This window comes from Pteropus medius, unplaced genomic scaffold (assembly GCF_902729225.1).
Source record: "Pteropus medius unplaced genomic scaffold, Ma_sr-lr_union100, whole genome shotgun sequence".
Lineage (NCBI taxonomy): Eukaryota > Metazoa > Chordata > Mammalia > Chiroptera > Pteropodidae > Pteropus > Pteropus medius.
Genome location: NW_024345600.1, coordinates 1,610,893 through 1,636,872, shown reverse-complemented (window position 1 = coordinate 1,636,872; position 25,980 = coordinate 1,610,893). Strand labels below are relative to the sequence as shown.

Here is a 25,980-nt window from a genome sequence, read left to right as displayed (position 1 = left end):
CTGAGCATATATAAGGATGTTTATTGTGGCATTCTTGGTGGTGGAAAGAAAACTGGAGGCAAAGAGAAAGTACAGTAACAGGAGGATAGCCAGTAGTGCCAGACCATAAAACACCAACTGTAAAATTATGCAACATGGAGATTCTGGAAATGACTGAATAAATTATGGTCAATCCACATCAAATAATGTTATGCAGCCATTAGAAATAATGAATTGGAGCTAAACCTGTAGACCTGGAGAGATTTTTCACAAGACACGGTTGAAGGAGAAATGCACAGTTTAGAAAAGTATGTATAAATTCTATTTTGTAATGTAACATTAACCCTCCTATGTCTATTTATGGAATTATATGTATACACATATAATTATTTGAGCTGGGAGAAAGCTACAGGACTTAATGTTGTTAACATGATTTGGGGATATGGTGTGGTAGGGTAAGAGAGGGTGATGGTGAAAGGGAGGAATTAAAGAAGGATAAAAAAACTTGTAAGTGTATTGTAACAATAGTAATAGTGTTAGAATGCTAGCTTGAAGCAATTAATGTCCCACCAGAGGATCAACATCCATATATTAATTTGTCCTTTGGGATAATCCGAATGATGAATAGATTGATGCAATCTCAACTCTACTTTTCTGATTGTAATATTACTTAGAAATGTGCAACAGAATAGAAAGCTAAACTTAATCATCTAGCTCTTGATTAAATTCAGGATCATATAATATGAAGCAGGGAGAATAAAAAGTAAATACCAATGTTAATTGATTTCTTGGGATATGAATGTTTGGTTTTAATTTTAAAGGAAACTGTTATTTCAAGTATCTGATATCACTGTATACTTAATATGGTACATTCTTCCTCATATGGTTTTTCAAGGTTCTCCTAAGCCTGGCTGGCTGTGATCTTAGTGTTTTTTGTATACATGTAGCATTCTGCCTATATCTTCTATGGCACTTATCAAAATGTGCTTTGTTTTATAGTTATTTGTGTACTTATTTTATTCTCTCTACAGGTTTTTAAGTTACTTTAGATGAGTTACTCATCTGAACATAGAACATAATTTTATTTAAGACTACATTCCTGTATACATTATAAGCAATTTACCAAAAAATTACTAACAATAGAATTTGATGGCTTAAAACTTGCATGATTTGAATAGAACATTTTATAATGAGTAAGGATGATATTTTTCAACAAAATCATTGTGCTTCTATTTTTTAGATCTTGATAAAGTGTGTAGTGGTTTTACAAGGACTACCAAACATCACCCACTCAAAGAAACATGTTGCGACTTTTGAAAGCATACAGCACATGATAGCGTGTTGTATCTTCTATATAGCAAAGGTATTTATCTCATTCTTTGTCTAGTGTCATAAAATTTAGGAGCAGTAATGATTTATAAGGTTAAGATACTATTAATCTCAAGAATTAGAATACTTTAAAAAATAACACTCAGTATTTTAGGTTAAAAGTAGCCCAACCAGGCAAGTTGGTAAAGCCTGGATTTGTGTATCTTGGGGAGGAAGGGGTTGGGGGATAGAAAGAAGGCACTTTATGGACCTCATTTACTTTGGAAACAAGAAAGAACCAAGAGACCACAGGCAGAGAGGCAGGCTTATTTATCTTCACTGTTTGGCTCAAAGACCAACCTAGTATATTTCTTCAAAGGCTTTGGTTGACTGAATCCAGTGAGTCTCCTAAAAGAAGGGTTGTATCCTTCACTGCATTGGTGGGCTGATCTGATCTATCACTTTGGTTGAGAGTTAAGTTTGTTTCTGGCAACGGAGAGGCCTCTACCCTCTACCTTAGCACAGAGGTCATGATTTGCTGGCTGTTCATGGCCTGACATGAGGGCAGAAAATCATATTCCTTCCATTGCTCACTGGTTCACCGTTGTTAGAGAGACCTCTATGACTGATCTGTGTAGATGCTGAGGGAACATAAACCATTAGCAGAAAGAGAAAAGTAGTAAATCACTTAAAGGGACTCAAAACCCCACGTGGGGGAAGAGTAGACCAGTAAGTAATTCTGTTATTTACTCTCACCATGTTGGAAAAGACCAGAGATGACTTAAAAAAAAAAAGTAAAAGAAAAAGAAAAAGAAAAAACTTTCAAAGTGATGCCATTAGATGGTTAAAACACAAAACAAAATATCTGTAACTGAACAAACAAATTTGATTTTTGATTAAAAAAATTAAACAGGTGAACATTATGGTTATGATATTTCTTGAGTCAAATCTGGAAGCTCAAGAAACACCTGACAACGTAGAACACAGTTGCGTAGAGATAAATTCAGAAGGCAGATCCAGAATTCATAACATGAAGTAGCGTTTTGGAGGTAGAAAAGAAACAAATGGAGAATAAGCTCCCTGAGTCCCAGGCATGATTAATGTAAGAACACATGTGTAGACACATGTTGGTGAAATGCCTGAAGTCCAAGGATAAGAACAAATATTAAAGTTTTGAGACACAAAGAACAGGTTATTTGCAATGGAAAAAGAATAAATTAACTTCAGACTTTTTATCAGAGAAGTTAAAATACTGAAGCAACTTTCATATAATCCTGAGGGTCCAAAAATTAATAACCAGGAAAGATATCATTTATTTGTCAGGGCAAAATAAACATTTTAAGAAGTGCAGGCATTTAAAAAGTATTCTTCCTGTGTACTTATCTGAGGAAAACACTTGAGGAAATACTTTATCAAATGACAATTGGTTCAGAACAGAAATCCCAAGATAGTAAAAGACAAAAAGAAGAGGAATAATGAGAGCAATGAATCTTGTAATATACGTATTATTAAAATTAAATAGATAATAATGATGTGAGTAGGACTTTGTAATATAAATGCTAAGTAGGAATTCTTGAAGTAGAAGAATTGTCCTTGAAAAGAAAACTTATTTGTAACCTAGAACTAAAGCTTCCATCCTATTTGGGGCTGAGGGAGGGGTGAGCAGTTAGAGAATCTTGGTGCATAGTTGTGCTATATATAAAAATTTTATACTATACATAAAAATATATACAGTATAAAAATACATATAATATAAAATTATTTTCTTTGGATAGAATAAATATATTTAAAGATGACACAGAGGAACACATAGCCATGAACGGAACTTTAAAACACAGTAGGACTGCTAAATTGATATAAAGGAGAAATGAACAGAGGAATGACAGAGAGGAAAAATGGCTAATTCAGAAAAAAAAAAAAAAGGAAAAAGAGATAGTACTTAAGGTAGAAAGAATAAAATTAACTATATTAATTACTTTACTGGTGTCAATGAACTCAGAAGGCAGAGACTGGCAGATGGGATAAAAAGTCAGATTCAACAATATATTATTTCAAGAAACACTCATAAAACAAAGTGACAAACACTGAAAAATAAATGGCAAGACAGAGGTACTGGGACAATGCCAACAAAAATATCTGAAAAAGCAGAATTCAGGGCCCAAAATATTAATCAGGACAAAGAGAGGCATTGTACAGTGTTCCTCCAATCTGTTCTGTCTGATCGACCTTCTCTGCTCTTGGAGGGCATCTGGTCACTTTCTGGTCTCTTATTGTCAAGTACTAAAGATCAAGTGTGAATTAAAATGATACCTGAATTTTTTACAACAGCAAGTTAAAAGATAAAAACAATAAGGTTATATGAAAATGCTACAAAGACATTTGATAACACTTAGAAAATTTTACTAATAAAATTTCTAAATAAGTTAGATATGGGAAGAAGTGATTGAATACAGTAGTCTCCCCTTAGCTGCAGGGGATTTGTTCTAAGACCCCCAGGGGATGCCTGAAACTACAGATAGTAATGAACCCTATATGTACTATGTTTTAAAAATTTTTTTCCTACATACATACATACCTTTGAAAATTTTAATTTATAAATTGGGCACACTAAGAGATTAACAACAGTAATAAAATAGAACAGTTATAAAAGTATACTCTAATAAAAGTTATACGAATGTGATCTCTTTCTTTTTCTCACCCAAAATATCTTATTGGACTCTACTCATCCTTCTTGTGATGATGCGAGATGATAAAATGCCTACATGATGAGATGAAGTAGTGAGGTGAATGATGTGGGCATTGTGATGTAGTGTTAGGCTAGTATTGATCTTCTGACAATACATCAGAAAGAGGATCGTCTGCTCGGAGTGATCCTGGATCATGGATCCATGATGATGTCAATGGTTGGATGTCAGGAGCAGATGATGTCTATGGTTGGGGAAGTTTAATATTTTGGGACTGAGGTTGACCATGGTGACTGAAACTAGGGAAAGCAAAACTGCAAATAAGTGGAGACTACTGTAATGATAAAGACATTTATAGCAAATATAATACTAAATGGCAAATTTCCGAAACCATTTCCTTAAAAATCAGGCACAGGAGGTGCTGACTCAATTATAATGTTATTTGTTATTTGTGGAGATTCTGTCTCATGCAATAGGAAAGAATATGAAATAATTTTATAATATTAGAAAAGAAAAATATAACTTACGTGTAATTTTAGAAGTCTAAAAAACCCATGTGAATCTAGTAAAAAATTACCAGAATTAAAAAGAGAATTTATAAAGTGATTATAGGTAAAACACAAACTGATAAGTTTTTCTTTTTTTTTTTAATACTAGCAGTAGTCAGTTAGAAATGGAGAGGGGAAAATATAGCACTTATAATACACAATATTTTAAATTTAACAAAATGTTAAAGGATCTAAATAAAAGAACTGTGAAATCTTACTGAAGGACAAGAAATAAGATCTGAACATATGGCAGCCCATACCAAGTTCCTGAATAGGAAGACTTACTGTCATAGAAATATAAATCCTTCTTAAAATAATATTTAAATATAATGCACTTCCAGTAAGAATCTCAATGGGGTTTTTCTAAAACTGATTAGAAAAATTTAAAAGTTCTCTATAGATAATAATATTTGCCAAAAGGCCACTTCAGTTAAAATGGTGTTAACAGAATAATAGGCAAATAGTTCAGTGGAAAACAGAGAGTCCAGCAATAGTGAGACCCAGGTCTACAGAAGAGCTTAACATATGACAAAAGTGGTATTCAGATCCATTGAGAAAATGATAATATATTATAGTAGTTTATTTAATAAAAGGTGCTGGTATAATTGACAAATTTTCTGAAAATAAAACCAGAGTCCTAGGTCACACCATGAGCAAAATAAAGTTCCAATGGATTCAAGGATGAATGGCCTTGAAATCAGCAGAGACCTTTCTCAACAGGGCACAAAATTCAAGATACACAGAAAAAGGGAGTAAATAGATTTTATGATAAGAGGAGCCATCGAAGTGTTTCAAACTGGGAATGATATAATAAGATTCGCATTTTGGAAAAAAAAATTATTTTGGTTGTGCAACAGCTAGTAATTAGAGGGGGATAAGAAGTGAGGCAGGGAATGAGTTAGAAAGTGAGAGATAATAAACTAAATCAGTGTAGAAAAGTAGGAGAGAGGATTGAAAAGATTCAAGAGTTATATGTGAGGTAGAATTGAAAACCTGAAAACCTATTGGGTATAGAGGGAAAAAGAAGGGAGAGAAAAAGTCAACAGTAATCCAGCTGTCTGTCCTGGACAGTGGGATGAATACAGTACTATGTGTTGAACCCTGGATGGAGAGTAAATTTGTGTGGAAAAAGGAGAAAATGATGGGTTTTGAATATATTGAATTTTGGGGCCTGATAAGATATCCAAAGAGGTGGCCATTATATAATTGGACCTATAGACTTGGAGTTCAGGAAAGGTCAAATATGTATAAAGACAAAGGAGTTATTAGTATACAGACTCATCGAAGCATCAAAAACAGATAATATCACCGGAGGACAGTGTGTTAAGTGAGAAGGGAAGATAATTATCTAAGAATCTCAAGGGTGCACCTAGTCCAAGGGGCCAGTCCAAGAGGAGGTATAGGAGAATCAATTACTCCAAAGCTTTTGTCATTCCTAACCCCTCCCCAACCTTGAGAATCTTCCTCTTGCTGTTAGTTCTGTCATTGTCACATGGTGTAACCATTGAAAAAGCAGTCTCACACAATCCAACTGCTCAGTCACACACATTGTTTAGTGTTATGCACCTTTCAAGGTTACTTTTCTTCAGAGTATATTCATCTGCTTGGCCTTTCCTCGCCAAACGCTTCCATCAATGAGTGTTTCCAGGAGAGGAGTAGCTTTTTCAAATAAGAGAAGGCCAAGTTACCCTCTCTTTCCAGAGCACTGAACAACTACTCACTTTACATTTAAATAATTTATAGCAGTTACTGTAGTGTTTCTACCAGAACATAGAAATTCTATTCCAAGGCAGTTTGTTGCTTGCAATTTGCCAATAGCAACTTCTGCTAAAAATCAACTAACCCACCCACCCATAAAAGCAATCCTGCTTATCCAAGTACTCTACAACATGTGCCTATTAATGGCCAGGAGCCAGGAGAGAGAAAGGATGAGGATATAGGAAAGGAGAGGCGACTACTAGAGCAAGGACTCTGAGAAGGCTGGAGGCAATGGGATCTGAGCACATTGGGATGGGTTTATCTGGACAGGAAATTCACCTCTACTTCTAATGGGAGGAAAAGATGCTTGTAGTTACAGGTGAGTGTGTAGGTAGGTTTGTGGCCTGGAGATAAGCTAGATCCCCTACATTTCCTCTGGAGAAAGGAAGCAAGGTTATTTGCTGAGAGTGAGGAGTTGAAAAGTAAGAGTGGGTTTCAGAGATTTGAGAAAATGGGAGAGTTTGCAACAGCCCCTGTGGAAAATGGTACAGAGAGCTGACCTAGAACAGAGTTTCCAACCAGCATTTGGGGCCCAGTGGAGATTGAAGTCCTGGAATTCACATGCCTCCCCTCTTGGTCTCCTGTGATTTTTTCCCCTGTGGCACACAACAACTTGGGGCTGGCTCTGCATTTTCTAATTTGCCACCCATGACTCTACTCCCTTTCCCTCCACTTGAGGAATTGTATTGAGATCTAAGTGATGCTATTGTACAAATGACCTGGCATGTATTTTGCTATTAGAGCTGGTACTGTCCCAAATTGATATGCCGAGAATTTTCATTTCAGAAGCTTCCTCCAGCATGACCAGCAATCCCAAAACTTTGTGGATTAGCCCTGAATCCCAGATATCAGGTGTTCATTTCATATAAAGACATTTTTCAATGGATTTTTCTCTTAGGACATGCAAAGCTCAATAACTTTGTTTCTTTTCTCTGTTATGTTTAAAAAATTGGTGATCTTTTCAGATGGTTCAGTCTTTCTTCTATAAGCAGTAGTAGTTTTTCTAAAAGTTTCCAGAATTCTAAATAAATTACCACTTCTGAGACATAACATCTTAAATGTTTCATTAATTTTGCATTGTTAAAAAATATTATGCTAAATATTTGGCATAGTTTTTGAATTTCTGTTCACCAGTTGGTATGTTAAGTAGGTTTGGTTCTCTTTTTCTTTTAATTGGAAAACTTCTTTATCATTTAATGTTTTCTACTGGCATATTATAACAAGAGAGAAAGATTACATATTTTGTAAGCCTAGGACTTAAATATATTGGAAAGCAAAATTGAGTGGAGAGCAAACATTAGATCGTTTCTGTTTTCTAACAATAAAACTTGCTCCTTCTCGTATCAATTTTATAATGAGAGTGAACTCTTTTGCCTGGCATTCAAGGCCCGGCATGACTAAACCCATCTATTTTTTCAAAGCTTATTTCAGTATTTTCCTTCCCACACTCTGTTCCACAGTCAGCATTAGTTTAACACTATTTCCTTGGTCCCACAGAGATATTTCCAGTTCTTAACACTGCATCAGGTCTCTCTTATCAGGTTGAAGTAGCTACTCACTATTTGTCAACCACCTTATTTTATCTTTTCCCTGCATGGGAGGTAACAGTTGTTGTTTACCTTAAATACTAACTTATTCTACTTAACAGAGTACATCTCCATATAACAAATTCATACAAACTCACTTAAATCCTTAGAGAATTGTCCTATGGGGTTCATAATGAACGCGTCCCCTTCATGTGACCCTTCACTACAGCAGGCTCTGTGCCAATCAGATTGCTGGCCAAGGAGGCTTTCCTAGAGTTGATGCTGAAGCTCAGGTTTTAATGACCAGGTAGGGTTATATAAATAAGGTGGGGAAGCTGTTCTGGGAAAGTGACTCAGCTGTAGGAAGGCATGAAGTCCTGAAACCAAGGTGAGTATCAGAATTTATACTCAGTTAAATATCTTGCAAACTTCAGTACAAAGGGATGAGTGGTGAAAGCTTATGCTGGAGAGGTAGGTAAGGGCCAGGCTAGAAAAGGCCAAAGAATAACAATTAGTAACAGGGACTGTGGATGAGAGTGGCTGAGCGGGCCACATCCCTTCTTAAGCTTACGGTGTCTATTCCCCCTAGGGTTCATGGGGAATCTGCCCCAAACAGCTTAACTCCAGTTCACTACCAGAATGCCTTATAAATCATTTACACGCCCCCTGCCTCAAGACACCATGAGGTCAGCAATTGTACCATTTCACCCAGAGAGCAACTTAATGACAAGAGGTGATGGTTATATGGCCTTTAAGAATGATTTTGTTTTAGTATGGATCTTTTTAGTGGAGATATTTTCTTACTTAACTTACTATGCCAAAATGTATATTGGTACATGTCCCAGAGATATGGGGAATTCATTATTGATGAGATTCCTGTTATTTGTTCTTTATTCAAAGTAGTGGAATTATGCAGTTTTAATCTAGGAAATAAGATATAGAGATATGCTTCTAGTTTCCTTAAGAGAAATAGGGGAATTCTTAGACCCAAAACATTAATGGGATGTTTGAGTTTATGAAAAATGATGCAAGACACTTGAGAATAGACAAGAGTTTTCAACAGAGATAATTAATGAATATTTTAAATTAGATTCTGCGTTCATGGAAGGAATACGACCTGGCAGTAATTATTATAAATTATGGAAAAAAGATGTTGGATATCACATTAGGGTGCAAATCTCTATTTGGTACTACTGACCAAGAAGAAATACAAGAGGAGGTAATTATTCTTTGTTTCTCATCTTTAAGCTTATATTTATTTACTTGAGTCTTTTAAGAAGTCATATTGTATTTGTAAACATGTTAGAAAATTGATCAGTTTTTAACTTGTCATATTTACATAAAAGGAAAGTAATATAGAGTGAAGAGCTTTTTTCCTCTTTTTAAGACAATTATGATTTAAAAAAATGAAATGGAATTCATGCTGGAATCCTGAATAGTTCCCTATCACCAGTACTGACTATCAGTTAGGGGTTGATAGAAAATTTCCTACCCTCAGCTGGACCTTGGACTAAAAGCTCTGTAAAGTCTCTCCCAAATTGATTTTATTATTCTGGGAGGGTCTTTGAATGTAAACACATGTCAGAGTTTTCACTTATTCAAAGTAGGTTTCCTAAACTCATCATCACACTTAGATTGTTTTCTTTGTGAGACTGCTAAGGGTCGAGTCTACTTTTTAATATTGGCTTCCCAAGCAAGGGTCTTATTAGAACCTGTTTTATTGCCTTTCCTAGAAACTGTGGTTAAACGTTTTTGCAGATCAAATTTTGAACTGTCCCTTAGTTTATCAGGTTTCTGAGGTGCACTGGGAATTACTTGAAACCTCCTTTGGTGATGGGTAGGGGTAGAGACTGTCATCCCGGAGCCTGTTTCAGTTGGAGTCGTTCTATTTCTATTTCTATTACATTTTGAGTTTCAAAGTAAGCATTTGTTTACCACGTAAAACTTGAAATGTCAGTACTGTTTTACTGGATGAGTTTTTAGCCATAATACTTTTATTTTTTGAGGGCAATTTTTTTGTCTAGAGAGTTTTGATTAACCTGAAGGCAGTTTGAGGTTTATTTTCACCTAGTTGCTCATTCTCAAAGTCCATCAGCCAGCCCTTTTATATCACCCAGGCTTTAACTCAGGACACTGTCCCTGCACGTCATTGTACAACAGGGTCCCATGCATTTTTCCTTGGAGCCTCTAGTCCAGCAGAAGTTTGTGATACTTCCTTCTGACTGAGCCTGTAGGGACTGAGAAGCTAATTTATAGGAGTCAGAAATCATTTTAGCTGCTCAAGGTCACTGTAAGCCTAAAGAGGCTTGGGAGGTTCTTGTTTTGTTTTGTTTTGTTTTTAAGAACAGGAGACAGGGCAGGTCTCAATGACGGTAGAGAGCCTGAGCACAGACCCACCAATTTTTAATCCACTAATTAATGATCCTGTTATGTTTCAGTGAAAGACCTAACTGGTCAGGTCTCAATGATGGTAGAGAGCCCGAGCACAGACCCACCAATTTTTAATCCACTAATTACTGATCCTGTTATGTTTCAGTGAAAGGCAAAGCAGCAAAGACATTTAGCTTAGTTGTAAAGAAGCTTCTGTTGGGAAAAATAAATGAAAAAAAAAAAAAGAAAAAAGTGATACATTTCTGAGGGCATACTGGGCATTTTCTTTTGAGGATTTTTAGAGACATACCCTTAAGTGCTTTTGGGAGAGTGAGTCCAGGGTGCTTGTTAGGAGGAGTGGAAGTTACTGGGAGGAAGGGAGAGAGAAGAAAAGAAATAATTTGGTCAGCCTCCATAAAACACTGAGTACTGCATCTGGCATTTAGTAAGAACACATTGACTATTATTAATTATTACTATGTATTGTTTAGCCATATACATCACAGTTTTGTTTACCATGTATGAAAACAATTTAAAGAATGTTGTTGGAAATGACAGTTGTTGAAACATGTTGACGTACATTCTGACATTTAACCAATGTTTCTAGGGTTCTAAGAAGTCTTCCAAGAATAAGAAGCCACCACAGATAATATCACCTGAAAAAATAAATGAGCAGCTGGTCTTGATGGAGACACACCTTCTCAAACTGACAAAGCAATGTAGTCATTTTTTTCATTCTATGTACTTCTGTTTAGCATCATATTTTTTAAAATAAAAATATTTTGTTAAAAAGATTGAGGAGATTAACATTTGGTAAAATCTTTAAGGTTTTTACATGGTGCTTTTCTATTATGGCAGTAATCCTAACAATACTGTTAATAAGAGATTGCTAACTGCTTTTTACAGATATCACTCATAAAGATTAAGTGATTTGTTTAGGATTACATAGCTGGCTTGGATTTGAGCTTAAATCTTCTGATTCTAAAGCAGGGTTTCTCAACCTTGACACTTTCCAGTTTGGGCCAGATAATTCTTTGTTGTGGGGACTGTCCTCAGCATTGTGGATGTCAAGCAGCATCCCTGGCCTCTATCCATAGATACATAGCACACCATCTCCCAACTGTGAAAACCAACTGGGAGGCAAATGCTGCCAAATGTATTTGGGAGGGAGGAAGGAAATATTGAGAATCACTGCTCTAATGGCAAAAATGTGGCTGAGTAATAGAGGAATAGCATGAAGGGTGTTAATCTGTGAGTGATTTGAACTTTGGTCTACTCAATTGAAAGATTCGTTTATTTCAGGTCATTGTACTCTACAGTAATTTCATAATAGACCAATATGTTAACACAATGGTTGGGACTTTGGAGTTTGCAGTTTGGAAATTTGCTTAGGAAATTGATTTAGTTTCTGGTGATGAAAAGTATTATTGCATTTTTAAAAAGTAGGTACTTCAGATCTTACATAAGAACAAGAGTACCTAAAATTCTCTTAAGTAGGAGGCTCCATTATTGGCCCCTTGGTGTTTTGGGAAGTGACTATGTTTGTAGATTTCTGTGTTTCTACTTCACCTCTCTTACTGTGTGCCTCAGTTATATCTGGGTTGTTGTAGCACTTTGGAATCCCTGACTTGGATCTCTTACTCTATTTCATCATGCTCTATTTCTGTTTCAAGCTGAATTTCTGAATTGAACACAATGCTCTATTATTCACATAGCCAGTAAACATAGTTTTGGAAAAGCTGTAATTGTCTAGTTACTTATAAAAAATATAATTTCTTAAAATGTAAAGTGTTCTAGAAATGTGAATTATTTATTTCCATATTACCCCCCAAGTCCCTCACATTTTACTAAAAAGCACAATGTAATTTTACTAATTTTACTAACTAAACAGTAGATTCAATAATAAAACAATAATAGAAATAATAGTTTTATACAGTGCTTCCTATATACCAGAAACTACTTTTAGTGTTTTATACACATTAAAACTTATATAACCTTTATATAACAACTCTATGAAGAAGGTACAATTATTATCATACCCATTTTAAAGATAAGGAAGCTGAGGCACAGAGAAGCTGAGTAACTTCCCAAGTCTCATAACTAAAAAGTATCAGAGTTAGAATCTGAACCCAGGCATCTGGCTCCAGTGGTTGTGTTCTTCATTAGTCTATACTTTACTGTCTTTTAATTATAATTTTATAAAAATGGGGTTAATATAATTGGTAGGTTTCTGAGTCTGAGGTTTGCAAATACATGACAACTGTTGAATAAGAGATTCATGCCTTAGGAAACTCTTCACTCGTTTGGTAGTAGACTCCTTGGCTTTTAGGGAGAAAGATGAAAGAAAAATAATTGAGATTGTCAGATTGTTTAATTTCTAAAATATGACATAATTGATATTTTTAAGGCACATAATTCAGAAAAGTATTTTGTGTATTTTCCTGTGTTTCATCCCCTCCAAAGAATTTTCATATTTGGTTATTGATGTTAAACAGAACCTACAACTTATTTTTTTAAACTTTAGATATTACAACTGAACTCTCAGGAGCAGAGGACCCTATATTTCTTTATCCTATAGTTTTAAATTGGTCCATCAAAGGTGCTGTGAAAGAAGGTAGGTAATCTAAATGTATAACTAAAATATGTAAAATGTTCACTCAATTTACTATTGAAGATTGTGGATTCTGTTGTTGTTTTCTACTTAAAGGTCTAAACTGTTTTAGGCAGAAGATTTTGGGTTCTTATCCATTCAGAAAAATGTAGATTGTCAAGTAATGAAAGAGACATAAATAGGTACCTGATTTAAAGTTTGGAAAGACGGAACCTTGGCGGTGGCTTATTTTAGTAGTAAATGGTATTATGAAGCTTACGAAAACTGGGCAAGTGAAAAACATGTTAGTGATCTTTGAGTTCAGCTACGAAGAAATAGCAAGATTATTGTTTAATTCACAGTAAAATATAATAAAAATTAGGGTAAGTAGTTATTCTGATAATTCTCAGCAATTTTTTTCCAACTAGTCATACATTAGAGGAAACTTTTATAAAATCCTCCTTCACACTGAGATATTGGAAAAAAAAATGAAATATAGACTGTAAAGGATTATTTGATTTTAGAAAAACAGTTGTTCCCATCACATTTAATCCCACATATTTTTTAAAAGTCAGAAATCCAAAGAGTAAGTTAACAAACTTGTCTGTTGGAACAAAATGACTATTAGCAATAGTAACCTTTTAGCACCACTAAGTGTATTGATAACTGTATATGAACTTCTTTGTTTTCACAGTTATGAAATTTAAACAGAAACCTAGATTCCTGGAGTTTTTTACGCAAGTTATGCTAAAATGTATGAATGATGAAAAATTTCACCTTATGGTAGAAATTACAAATCCTGTGTATGAATTCATGAAAAGGTACTTGTAATATCTGTTTTATTGGTTTTTACAACTTTAAAAAATAAGTAACATTATCACTTAAAGATATAAAATGTGGGTGCAAAAGAGGGTAGAATATAAACAGTTAAAACAGCCACCTGGGAGATAGTGAGGGTTTATGTCTGTGTTCATAAATAAACATAAAAATATTTATACAATAATATTAATAGGAATAAGATTAGAGCATGCTCATATTTCTAACAGGAAATAAATTAGACCTTTTTGCTATTGAGTCAAAATGGATAATAACATCTCTGGGCCATCAACTCTTCACATATAGGCTTCTGGGTCCAGTTTCGGTCATTTACCATGCTCTTCTAATTTCTCTGCATTAGCAAGCAAAGCCATTCCTTGGGGTTTAAAATTACATATGTGAATAGGGAGTTAGTCAAATAGAAGCAGTAAAACTTAAAGCTATTCCCCTTATTCTCTAAGCCTGAATGATTCTCTTTGCCCCCAAAGAAAATTATAGTGTTTTATACCAGTTATAAGAGATGCCAAATGAACCCAACTTTTGTTCCAACAACTGGGTTTTACTTTCACCACTGGGCCTAGATCTATCTCATTTTAGTAACAGGCAACATCAGTAACATGAGGTCTATTTAAAAAATGGCAGTAGAAGAGAAACATCATCATAAAAGCACACAGGAAAATAGTCTAAAATAGTCTACCTAAAATAGGCACTTCATTTGTTAGAACAAAAGCTTGGAATATATGTTTTTCATTTTGTCTAGAGAAAAGAGGAAATTGCTTCTATTAAATGAAGCAGGCCATGGTAATAAGAGAATTGGTCAGAATTAGAAAGTTCCATTAAATTAGAAAAAACATAGTCAAAATTAGATGTTTAGAAGCTGTAAACAATATTCTTGATAGCAAAGAAAATTGGAAAACACTATCAGTGTGCAGTGAAATTTGGAGAGCTGACCAGGGAGGTCCAATCTAAGCAAAATAGACATTCTGAAAGAGGAAAACAGAAAAAGTGGCCTAGAAGCATAGGCCAGTGGTATAATAAAAGACCTGAGGTTGCAGATTGAGCAGTATAACTGAGTTCAACTGGCAATTTGTACTGCTTAATCCCTTCCTCTTTCTTACTCACCCTCCACGACCCTGCTTCCATTTGGCAACCGTCAAAATGTTCTTTGTGTCTATGAGTTTGTTTCTGTTTTATTTGTTCATTAATTTTTTTTTTTTTAGTTTCCGTATATAAATGAAATCATATAGTATTTGTCTTTTTCTGACTTATTTTGCTTAGCATAATATCCTCTAGGTCCATCCATGTTGTTGCAGATGGCAAGATTTCATTATTTTTAAAGTTGAGTAATGTACCATTGCATATATGTACTGTTTCTTATTTATCCATTCATCTATTGATGGACACTTAGGTTGCTTTCCTATCTTGGTTATTGTAAATAAGCTGCAATAAACATATGGATGCATATGTCTTTTTGAATTTGTGTTTTAGGTTTTTTCAGATAAATACCAGAAGTGGGATTACTGGGTTCTTCTATGTCTCTTGTTCTAGCCTTTGTTTAAAGTATATTTTGTCTGGTATAAGTATTGCTACCGTAACTTTTTTGGTTTCCATTTTTATGAAATATCTTTTTTCATCCCTTTACTTTCAGTCTGTGTGCATCTTTCAATCTGAAGTGAGTCTCTTGTAGGCAGCATATGTAAGAGTCTTGTTTTCTTATCCATTCAGTCACCCTATGTCTTGTGATTGGAGCATTTGATCTATATATATTTAAAGTAATTGTTGATAAATGTGTAGTTATTGCCATTTTATTTTTATCTTTTTTTTCTTCTTTTACTTAAATAAGTTCCTCTCACATTTCTTGTAATACTGGTTTGATGGTAATGAACTCCTTTAGTTTTTTCTTGTCTGGGAAGCTCTTTAACTGTCCTTTGATCTTAAATGATAGCTTTACTGGGTAGAGTAATAGTTGTAGGTCCTTACTTTCCATCACTTTTAGTATTTTGCGCCACTCCTTCTGCCTTGAAAATTTTCTGTTGAGAAATCAGCTGACAGTCTAATGGGAGCTCCCTTGTAGGTAACTAATTGGTTTTTTCCTTGCTGCTTTCAAGGTTCTGTCTTTGTTTTTAACCTTTGGCATTTTAATTATGATGTGTCTTGGTGTGGGCCTCTTTGGGTTCACCTTATTTGGGACTCTCTGCGCTCCCTGTGGTTGTATGTCTATTTCCTTTGCCAGGTTAGGGAATTTTTCAGTCATTATTTTTTCAAATAGTTTTTCAATTCTTTGCTCACTCTCTTCTTCTTCTGATATGCCTGTGAATGTTGGTATACTTGATGCTGTTTCAGAGACCCCCTTAAATGATCCTCATTTTTTTGAATTCTTTTTTCTTTTTGCTGTTCTGATTGGCATTTTCTGCCACCTTACCTTCCAATCACTGATTCGAATTTCTGCTTCATCTAATCTACTGTCGATTCCCTCTAATGTATTCTTCATTTCAGTTTTTATATTCTTTATTTCTGACTAGTTCTTTTTATGATTTCTATCTCCATTTTTGTTTCCTATCTCTGTTGAAGCTCTTACTGAGATCATTGGGCATCTTTATAACCAGTGTTTTGAATTCTGCATCTTGTAGATTGCTTATCTCCATTTTGTTTAGTTCTTTTTCTGGAGTTTTGTTCTCTTCTTTCATTTGGGACATGTTTCTTTGTCTCCCCATTTTGGCTGCCTCCCTATTTTTGTTTCTATGTATTAAGTAGAGCTGTTATATTTCCTGGTTTTGGTAGAGTGTCCTTATGTGGTAATTGTCCTGTGAGGCTCAGTGGTGCAGTCTCCCTGGTTACCTGAGCCTAGTGCTCCAAGTGTGTTCCTTGTGTGGGTTGTTGTGTACCTCCTTATTGTAGTTGAGCCTTGATTGCTGTTGGCATATCAGTGGGAGGGACTGACCCTCAGGCTGATTGATTATGAGGACTGGCCATGAGTATGGTGGAGGAGCTGTTGTGCAGGGGCTGACCCTACAGAGCAGGATTTGCTTTAGCAGGGCTCTGGTACCTGCTGAGTCTGCCTTTTGCTTGTGTCATTTGTGGAGGTGGTTGGGTAGTGTTTTGGTGTGGTCTGAAGTTGGCCACTGAGTGTGTTGGTTCTGGGAGCCTCTTGGCAGGGACTCTGGTGCAGGTCAGAGACAGCCACTGCCTGCAACTATCTGCAGATCACTTTGTAACTCACACTACGTGCCCAGGCCCACGTGGTGTGAGTTACAAAGTGATCTGCAGATGGTTACTGCTTTTAGCATGGAAGGTGCCTGGGAGAGGCTAAGCTGCAAACTGAGGCTGGCTGTTGATAGTACCAGGCTTCAGGCTACTTAGCAAGAGGAACAGGGCATGCTGAGAGCAGATGCTGCTTGTTTGGGATTTGTGAATCTTTAAGAGATTTTAGGAAAGTCTGTAGTATGAGTCAAGACAGGTCGTTTATATGGAAAACCCACTGGAAGTGGCTTGGGCGAGCATGCAAGTTGAGTGGAATGGGGTCCCAGGGAATCACCAAGTTGAGAAGAATGGTGTTAGCGAGGTTGATGGAGACTCTGTTATGGCTCCCGCCTGTGTATGCAGACTGGGTAGGGAAAGGGTTTGATGAAGGAACAATGGCTTCTGCCAGCACTTCTGTCAGGGAGAAAGCTACCTCTCCAGCCCTTGCCTTGAAGCCAGACAGTTCAGTTCCTTTCTGTATGTCCCTGGCTAACCCAACACTGGAGCTTAGAGTGAGTAAGTGCTTCAGTGAGTAAGTCCGTGTGTAGGCTGTGTGTGGGCCATTTAAGAGAAATAACTGGGACTCCAGCAGCCCTCCGTCTCACTCAGCCACAATCTTCACTGATTTTCACAGCCAGAAGTCATGGAGACCTCTCTTACCAGCACTGGAGCCCTGGGCTGGGGAGCCTGTTGTGGGCCTGGGACCCCTCGCTCTCCAGAGGGTACCTCCACAGCTGAGATAGCCCTCCTGATTTTAACCACCACATGCGGGTGTGTGACTAGCCTATTCCTAAGTCTCCCACTGTCCCCACTACCAGTCTCAAACTGCCTTCTTTGTATCCTTAGTTATAAGACTTCTGTTTAGCTAGACTTAGGCAGTTCTCATTGATGGCTGTAGTTTAGTTGTAATTTTGGTGTGGTTATGGGAGGAAGTGAGCACAATGTTTGCTTGCTCTTCCATCTTTACTAGAAGCTTATTACTTGCTTTGAATGTCACCTTTTCACATTCAAAGTGAATGATTCTACTAATAATGCTTATAAACCACAACAAAGATATTTCATGTACTTCCATGTTCTACATAACAAAAAGTCAAAGTATATGGAAATAATTGCTGAAAAGACTTGAGTAACTTAACAGAAACAATAATACTTTAAAAAAGACAGAAATAAAAAGGACAGAAAATGTACATAATATAATTAATACAATTAATTTAGCATATATAGTCAGTTGAGACTAAATACCCTTTAAAGCACTTATTAAGTTAAAAAAATAATATTTAAGCTGACAAATAAAGCTCAGTAGATCATTCAGGCTAAAATTTATAAAGATGACATTCTCTTGCAGTACAATAAAACTGAAAATTTATAACAAAATAGATTACTGACATGTAAAATTATTAGATCAAAAAAAAAACCTAACTAAAAGTAAAGAGACTTTAAAAAAATAAAAATAACAAGAAACCTATTATTTCTTCTATCTTTTAACATTGTTTTGAAAGTTCTTGCCAGTGCATTAAAGAAATAGAAATTAGGATTAGAATTTATGTGATTATGACATAAATAGGGTCTCAAAAATGTTTGTCAAATGACTTGTATAATAAAGTACTCTGAAAACAAAGATAAAATGATTGATATTTGCAAATAATTATTTTAATGTAAGCTAATTTACTAAAAACTATCAGAATAATAGAATTCCATAAGATGGCTAGATGCAAATTTGCAAAATCAGTAGCTTTCCTATATGAACTAGAAAGTATAATAGAAAAATTGTGTCATTTCTATAAAGTACAAGATTAAATTTATTAGAAATTGTGAGGGGACATAGGTTAATATAAAGAAGATCAAACATTCTTACTAAGACATATAAAAAAATAACTTGAATAAATGGAGAGACAGTAGTATATTGCTCAATGGACAGATAGAATATTGTAAAGGTTTCTGTTATCTTCGAATTAATTTATAGGTTTAATGCAATTCCAATTAGATTAGTTTACATGGAATAGGCTAGATTAATGAAAATGTTTGAAAAATTAAAAAGTGGGAAAAGAGAGATTTGTATTATCACATAAAGTATAACAGAGTTGTGTTTGTGAAATAACAAGCAGACAGCTCTTGGGACTCAATTTTTCAAATCAGAAACAAGCACTAATATAAGTAATCAAAACCAGAAATAAGCCATGAAATGAAAGATCAATAATGTTGACTACATAAAAATTTAAAAATAGTTTTTTTTTGTAACACACCCTAAAGAAAATAAAAAAAGCAGTCAGAGCTAAGAGGAAGCATTCTGTGGAGAGATCCAGGAGTGAGTTTAATTTCTTTAGTCTGAGCATGGGGGAGAATGCTGAGAGAATTGAAAGATGGTAGCTCACATGTACATCTGTGACCTCCAGTCCTTACCACCTCTTCCTGGAATACAGCAACCAGGTCAAGTATTCTGGAGGAATGGGATAGGGAAGAGGTGGAGAAGAGACCAAGCTGGTTGGAAAATCACAGGCAACCAGTCTCACGATGCAAGTTTCAGAGGATGGATTGCCAAATCCCTGGTGGTCACTGGTCCCAACTTCCTAGTTCAGGCAGACAAAACATTTGCCAAAATGGATGCCAACTAACTGGGAGATTCTTGGAATTGCTGCAGCTGAGCAACCAACCACAAGATCCAGAATCATCATCATTAAAATTGAAGCAAGAGGCCAATAGCCAGTGGGACCAAGATGAATTTGGAACCCCAACTCCTGGAACAAGCTATCCAGACTCACATTGGTCATTTCATTAGCATTGTGTTGATGTGACCCTACATTTTATTCAAATCAAATTTGAATCATTTTTGGATCATCTTTATCATGTTATAGAAGGGTTTTGCTATACCTAGCAAGTATTTACCAAAAGAAATATAAATTTTAGGAAATATGTAAATTGCAGGGAAAATAGGTGATATGTATCAATAGAGGGGGCATGAGAGACTTTCTAATATTTGAAGAATGGGCCAGATTATCTCAGCATCCATGAGAGATTAAAAAAACAAGGTTAGGAATCCCTACAGGTGATTGAGGGAAGGGAGAAAATTAAGTAGTCATTTAACATGCTCAGCTTTTGTTGGTATCCAGAAAGTGATAGTGGCTGGAAGCTTGCACATGATGGAACCAGGGAGACTGAGATCTGTTGGAAACAAGGTAGCTTGTCTAGGGGTCACTTTTCTATAGTTATCTTTTCAGTTTTATAGAGAACTGTTCATGTCCTTTTATTTTTGATCCAATTATGTTTTTCCTACATCACATGTCAGCTCTAACGAAATCTTATGGTGCGATTTGCATAGAGATTTACATAGAATACACTTGATCTTAGCCAAAAGGTCAAGAAGCGATGAGATTTACATAGAATAGAGGCCGGCTATTTCTTCATAATCAGGAATATCACAGGAATATTTATGTATAGGACAGAAACAATTTTGGATATTCTTCTTGCATAATTTCAGTGACAACATTCATTAAAGATTTATTACTTTGGGGTAGTTTTGCAAATTCTTGTAGAACCTTTTAACTGACTTTATCTTTTTGTATTAGGAGAAATGATTCTCTACTTGAAATTAAAAAAATGAAATATAGGGACAGTATTTTCTATAAAAAGGCAACTAAACCTGTGAAGAAGTTCAAAGCTGTAATAATGGAGATTGGAAGAGTAAGTTTCATATGAGTTTTGAATTTTAAGTTAATGAAGTGAAGAGATTAATGTATCTAGAGATGATTGGCTGCATTATAATTCATTATAATATGAAACAGATGGAAATACCACCAGCGTAATTTCATGATTATATAATAAATTATAATTCTTAAGTTAGTGTATGGATATTTTTACAATCATTCTTTTTTTTGCCTACAGGGATACTTTTGTTACTTTTGATAATTTTAACTGGGGGATATAAAGAAACCACTGTATTTTAATGTCAAGAGTATGAGTAAATTGTAGTATTGTGTTCAGAATTTAATCTTAGTTTGTAATATTTTTGTTTTCTCTTCTATTAAGCCTACAGAAATACAAAGAAAAAGAAGTAGAAAAAGGGAAACTCTAAGAGATTTTTTTGCCAAAAATCCAAGTATTTTTGAAATGACGGAACATGAAAGGTATTGATTTTTTAATTAATTCAGTAAACATTTACTTGAAGGTTACTACATGTTGAGGATTATTTGGGAACTGAAGGTACATACTGATTAACTAGACAGATAAGATCATTGTCTTCAAGGAGCTTACATATCAATGAAAGAAGCACAGTAAACAAGTAACATACACGTAAGACAATTTAAAATTTTCATAAATTTTATAAAATAAATGAACAGAATGATAGTTATAGAGTACTTGGCCAGAGATCGAGATGGTGGCAGCAGTAGTTTAGATAGGGTAGTCAGGAGACCAAATTGATAAATTACTTTTAGTTATTGGTAGGTAATGTTCTTGTTTATAAAACTTAAACCATGAAACTTATCATGGTAAAGTGCTTAGCATCTATTTTTATGTGTGCATTTGTGATTCTTATACATTCTTTATATATCTTGCCTTCATTATGTAATGTCTTTCTTTACCTGTTTAGTGATTTTGATCTTAATTTGCAACATATAGATATTAAAAAACCATTCTCTCTTTTTGTTTTCATTTGCCTACTATCTGTTTGATCATTCCTTTACTTTTTAAAATTTAAATCATGAGATATTTTAGATGGGTATAGAAAATATAACAAATGAACATGTACCTAATATGTATCTTACCATATAAAGCATTTCAAACACAGTTGAAATTCCCATACGTCATCATGGAATGCATTTCCATCTTCCTTAATCCCAGAAGTAATTTATCATGCTTATGAGTGACTTTATACATCAATTATATATGTGTATACCCCTAAATAATGTATATTATTTTTTACAATTTGCTTTGCCAATTTGTTCTTTTTCCTCAATATTAGGTTTGTGAGTTTTTTTATGTTGATATGTATGTAAATCTAGTTATTCATTTTACTTCTGTAAAGTATTCCATTGTATGAATAAATGAACTTTATTCAGTCTCCTATAAATAGACATTTAAATTTTCAGTTTTTCACTATTGTAAATAGTACTACAGAGGACAGTGTTGTACATATCTTCATATGCATATGTTAGAGTTTCTGGTATAAATACATAGGAGTGCAGTTCCCAAGATATGAACATATTTATTTTTTATATCTATTACTGGATATTGCTAAGTTGCTCCTAAATTTTTATCAGTGGTGTATCGATTTTCTATTATTCAACATCTTCACCAACACTTGATATTATTACCAAATTTTCAAATTTTTGTGGAACATTGAGTTGTGAAATTTTATCTCATTGTTATTTTAATTTTTATTTCTTTGATTACCGATGAAGTTAGACATCTTTGCATATTTTATTAGACCTCAGGGTTTTCCTGTTAGAACTGCTTGTTTAGATCCTTGCACGTTTGAAAACTTTTTTTTTCTCATTTATTTTTAGAAGATTGGATACTAATATTTCTCCCTGTTTGTGACTCATCTATTTATATTTTAAAGGTTTTTTTTTTTTTTAAATCAAAAGCTGTAATTGTAAATGGAGTCAAATTTAACAATATTTTCCTTCATTGCTTTTGAAATTCTTCTCTAACCTGAGGTAGAAAAGGTATTTTCTCAGTGAATTTAAAATTTTGATTTTCATATTTAGAAATTTCCTCCAACTGGAATTTATTTTTGTGAATGTGAGAGGAAGAGTCCTCCCCCCGCTTTCTTAATTTCATTAAAGGTACCCAATTGGCTAGGTCCATTTATTGAGTAGTCTTCTGTGATCACTGTCACTTTTGTCATTTAGCAAGTTTGCATATATGTAGTTTCGGGATCTCTTTTCTGTCCCATTAGTCTACTTATCCATTCCTGAGTCAATATCACACCATCACACTTACTCTAGCTTTCAGTTGAGTTTATTGAGTCTTCTTGTTTCATAGAACAAGGCTGTCCTGTGTGTTCTTTTCCTTCATTTGTCTTAAGTCTTGGATATTCTTCACAAAATAGTTTGGACTAGCTTGTTGAGTAATACAAAAGACTTGTGATTTTGGTAGAGATAGAACTGAATTTATAGATTGGTTTGGGAAGAATTTTATTTTTTACAATATCGAGTCTTTATATTAGTAGACAGACCACATACTTAGGTATTATTTAATGCCCTTCAATAAATTTTTATGATATTCTCCAGAGGTATTACACATCTATTGTTAGCTGCATCAAAGAAGTGCTTTTTTGTACTAGCATAAATAGTATTTTAAAATTACATTTTGAATGCTTCTATTCTTTTTTATAGGAATATAATTGATTTATAAACAACTTGATCTCTGTAAAACTTAATAATCTATTCATCGATACATGTTTCCATGTGGATGGTCATACTGTGAAGAGATAATGAAAGTTTTTTTGCTCATTCCTTTCTAATGTTCGAACCTCTTACTTCCTTTTCTTGTCTCATCTGCAGGTTAGAACCCGAAGTTTAATCTTAATAAGTTTGCAATTGTAGACATCCTTGTTGTAACATGCAATTATAAAAACTTTTTATTTTCAGATAATTGCACATTCAATGCAGTTAAAAGAAGTAATACAAAGAGATCCTATAAACCCTTTGCCCAGTGTCTCCTGATGTTAACTATATAACCACAGTACAGTAACACAATCAGGAAATTGACTATGATACAATCCACTGACCTTATTCAGACTACAGCAATTTTACATGTGCACACATGTGTGTGCATATTTAATTTTATGAGACTTTATCACATTTGTAGGTTTGTGTGACCATCTCCATGGTCAAGATACAGAACAGTTCTATCATACAGATTTGCCCACTAACCACCATGCTCCCTTTTTACAGGTATAGCCACCTCCCTTGCTATTCCCCTCCCAACCACTAATTTGTTCTCCATCTCTATAATTTTGTCATTTCAAGAATGTTATAAAAATGGAATCATACAGTAGGTAACTTTCTGAGATTGGTTTTTTCTTTCCACTCAGCATAATTCCTTTGAGATCCACCCACACTGTACGAATAACTAGTTCACTTATTATTGCTTAGTAGTATTCTATGGTATTCATATACCACAATTCGTTTAACAATTCACCCACTAAAGACATTTGGATTGTTTCCAGTTTTGACTGTTAGGAATAATGATGATATGAACATTCACGTACAGGTTTTTGTATGTATGTAAGTCTTTATTTATCTGGGATAAAATCCCATGAGTGCAATTACTAGGTTGTATGGTAAGTGTTTATTTAATTTTGTGAGAAATTCCATACTCTTTTCCAGAATGGCTGTACCTTTTTCATTCCCACCAGCAGCATATGAGTAATCCAATTTCCCTCATGTTTGCCAGGATTTAGCATTATCATTGTTTTTTTTGTTTTTTGTTTTTTTTTAAATTTTGGTCAATAAAATGTATTAGAGATATTTCGTGGCTTTAATTTGTATTTTTCCAATGGCTAATGATATTGAACATCAGGTAAAATGGCACTGACCAATGAGACAGCAACATTGTCAACAGTCAAAAAAATTGATATAAGTATTTTGAAGAAATGAAGTCATTCCATATAAACAACTATGTAACGCTAAAAATAGTTGGACTTTCTGAGATTTTGATAGGAATAATTTTAAACAAAATGAACATATATCATACTTAAAATCTGAACTATTAGCTGAATTTTGAAATATTAGTTTTTTTCAGAGTATGCTGAGTATGGATTTATGAAGTTATTTCATCTATCATTGACTGATGTTTAATTTCCTTCTACGGTTTTACTAATGTTAGAAAAATTTTTGCTCCATTGTTTTTTTTCCTTAAGAAATCATCCAGAGAAATGATTTTTTTGTTCAATATTGATGTTAATTGATGAATGTGAATAATTATATTATAATTTAGTTGTATAATCTCAGTGGCCTTTGGTTATGGAAAAAAAGCTCTGGATTGAGCTTAGGACATGGACGTCAGACGGAAATGGAGGCAGTACGTAGTGACTTTGTCTCTAGTGTTTATTCTTGTGCCTTTTTCATTGCCCTGTTTCACATTTTCAGGACTAAGTAAATGAATGATAAATAAACTGGAAACATTTGCATAAGGTCAGTCGACTGACTTCTTCATAGATTATGTACAAACTGGAATCACTCCTCTTTAGATATCTGAAAGTTTGTGTAATTTCAAAACTTCTTTCTCCCTTGGCAGAAATAAGAGACCTGATGTTAGAAAAATAGCACATCGATTTCTGGTGGACAACTTGAATCCTCTAATATTCAGTTATGTTAAAAAGAAGAGGTTCCATCAAATATGCCTTGAAGAGATGCCCTGGAAGGCTCAGATGAACCTGTATCTGGCAAATGCTCACTTCAACCTACTTTTAATAAAGCTAAGGGAACGTATGAAGATGAAATTTGGCACTTCACATGCTATGGTCAGGTATAGTATATTATCGATGAATAGTGCCTTTAAAGTCTCATGAACATGGATTGTGTTTGTATCTTCAGGGATCTAATGTTGATAATAACTTAAAGAGGTTTACAGAGTGCTTCTGTCTTTTCTGGCCATTGATATATTTCTTTATTTCTTATCTTAAAATCTTTCCCAAACAAATGATGAATGTAAGCACATATGAAGTACTGAGTTGCATATATCTTTACTGTTTTTCTCCATAAAGCTTTCAGTGAAAGGAGGAAGTGTAATTTCAAGAGGAAGTTAATATTAATTGTACAATAACTGTCAGTATTAGTAGGCATTAGGCAAATCTATATAAACACATATTTTAAGCTTCTATAAACAGATCATATTTTCTCATAAAATGTAAGCTTTCTATTATTAATTCAGAAGACATTTTGGAGCTCTATTAAGTGTGGCTGAAGTGTTATGGGAGATAAAAATAGAAGGTAAATAGATAAATGGACTACTATGGAGCCATTAAAAATTGACATAGACTCTTTCATTCAAAAAATACTTATTGAGCACCTATTAGATACAAGGTGCTGAGATAGGTACAATGGGTATACAAAGATGAACAGGACATGCAAGTTAGAGTCTGGTAGGTAGATCACAGATGTTCACAAATAATTGGAGATAATAGTAGAAGGTGAAGTACTCATAAAGTCTTTGTT

At 34.4% G+C, this 25,980-nt stretch overlaps 1 protein-coding gene across 3 annotated transcripts in view; it reads left to right on the top strand.

Moving 5' to 3' along the window:
- CFAP54 (cilia and flagella associated protein 54) overlaps window positions 1–25,980 on the top strand; it is a 232,974-nt gene that overhangs the window by 77,132 nt on the left and 129,862 nt on the right. For all 3 annotated transcript variants that reach the window (XM_039874060.1, XM_039874058.1, XM_039874059.1), the window contains 8 exons: window positions 1,220–1,342; window positions 8,894–9,022; window positions 10,781–10,892; window positions 12,698–12,787; window positions 13,458–13,584; window positions 20,383–20,497; window positions 20,843–20,940; window positions 25,061–25,291. In XM_039874060.1, the coding sequence (XP_039729994.1) occupies window positions 1,220–1,342; window positions 8,894–9,022; window positions 10,781–10,892; window positions 12,698–12,787; window positions 13,458–13,584; window positions 20,383–20,497; window positions 20,843–20,940; window positions 25,061–25,291 (1,025 nt within the window). The remainder of the gene's footprint in view (window positions 1–1,219; window positions 1,343–8,893; window positions 9,023–10,780; window positions 10,893–12,697; window positions 12,788–13,457; window positions 13,585–20,382; window positions 20,498–20,842; window positions 20,941–25,060; window positions 25,292–25,980) is intronic.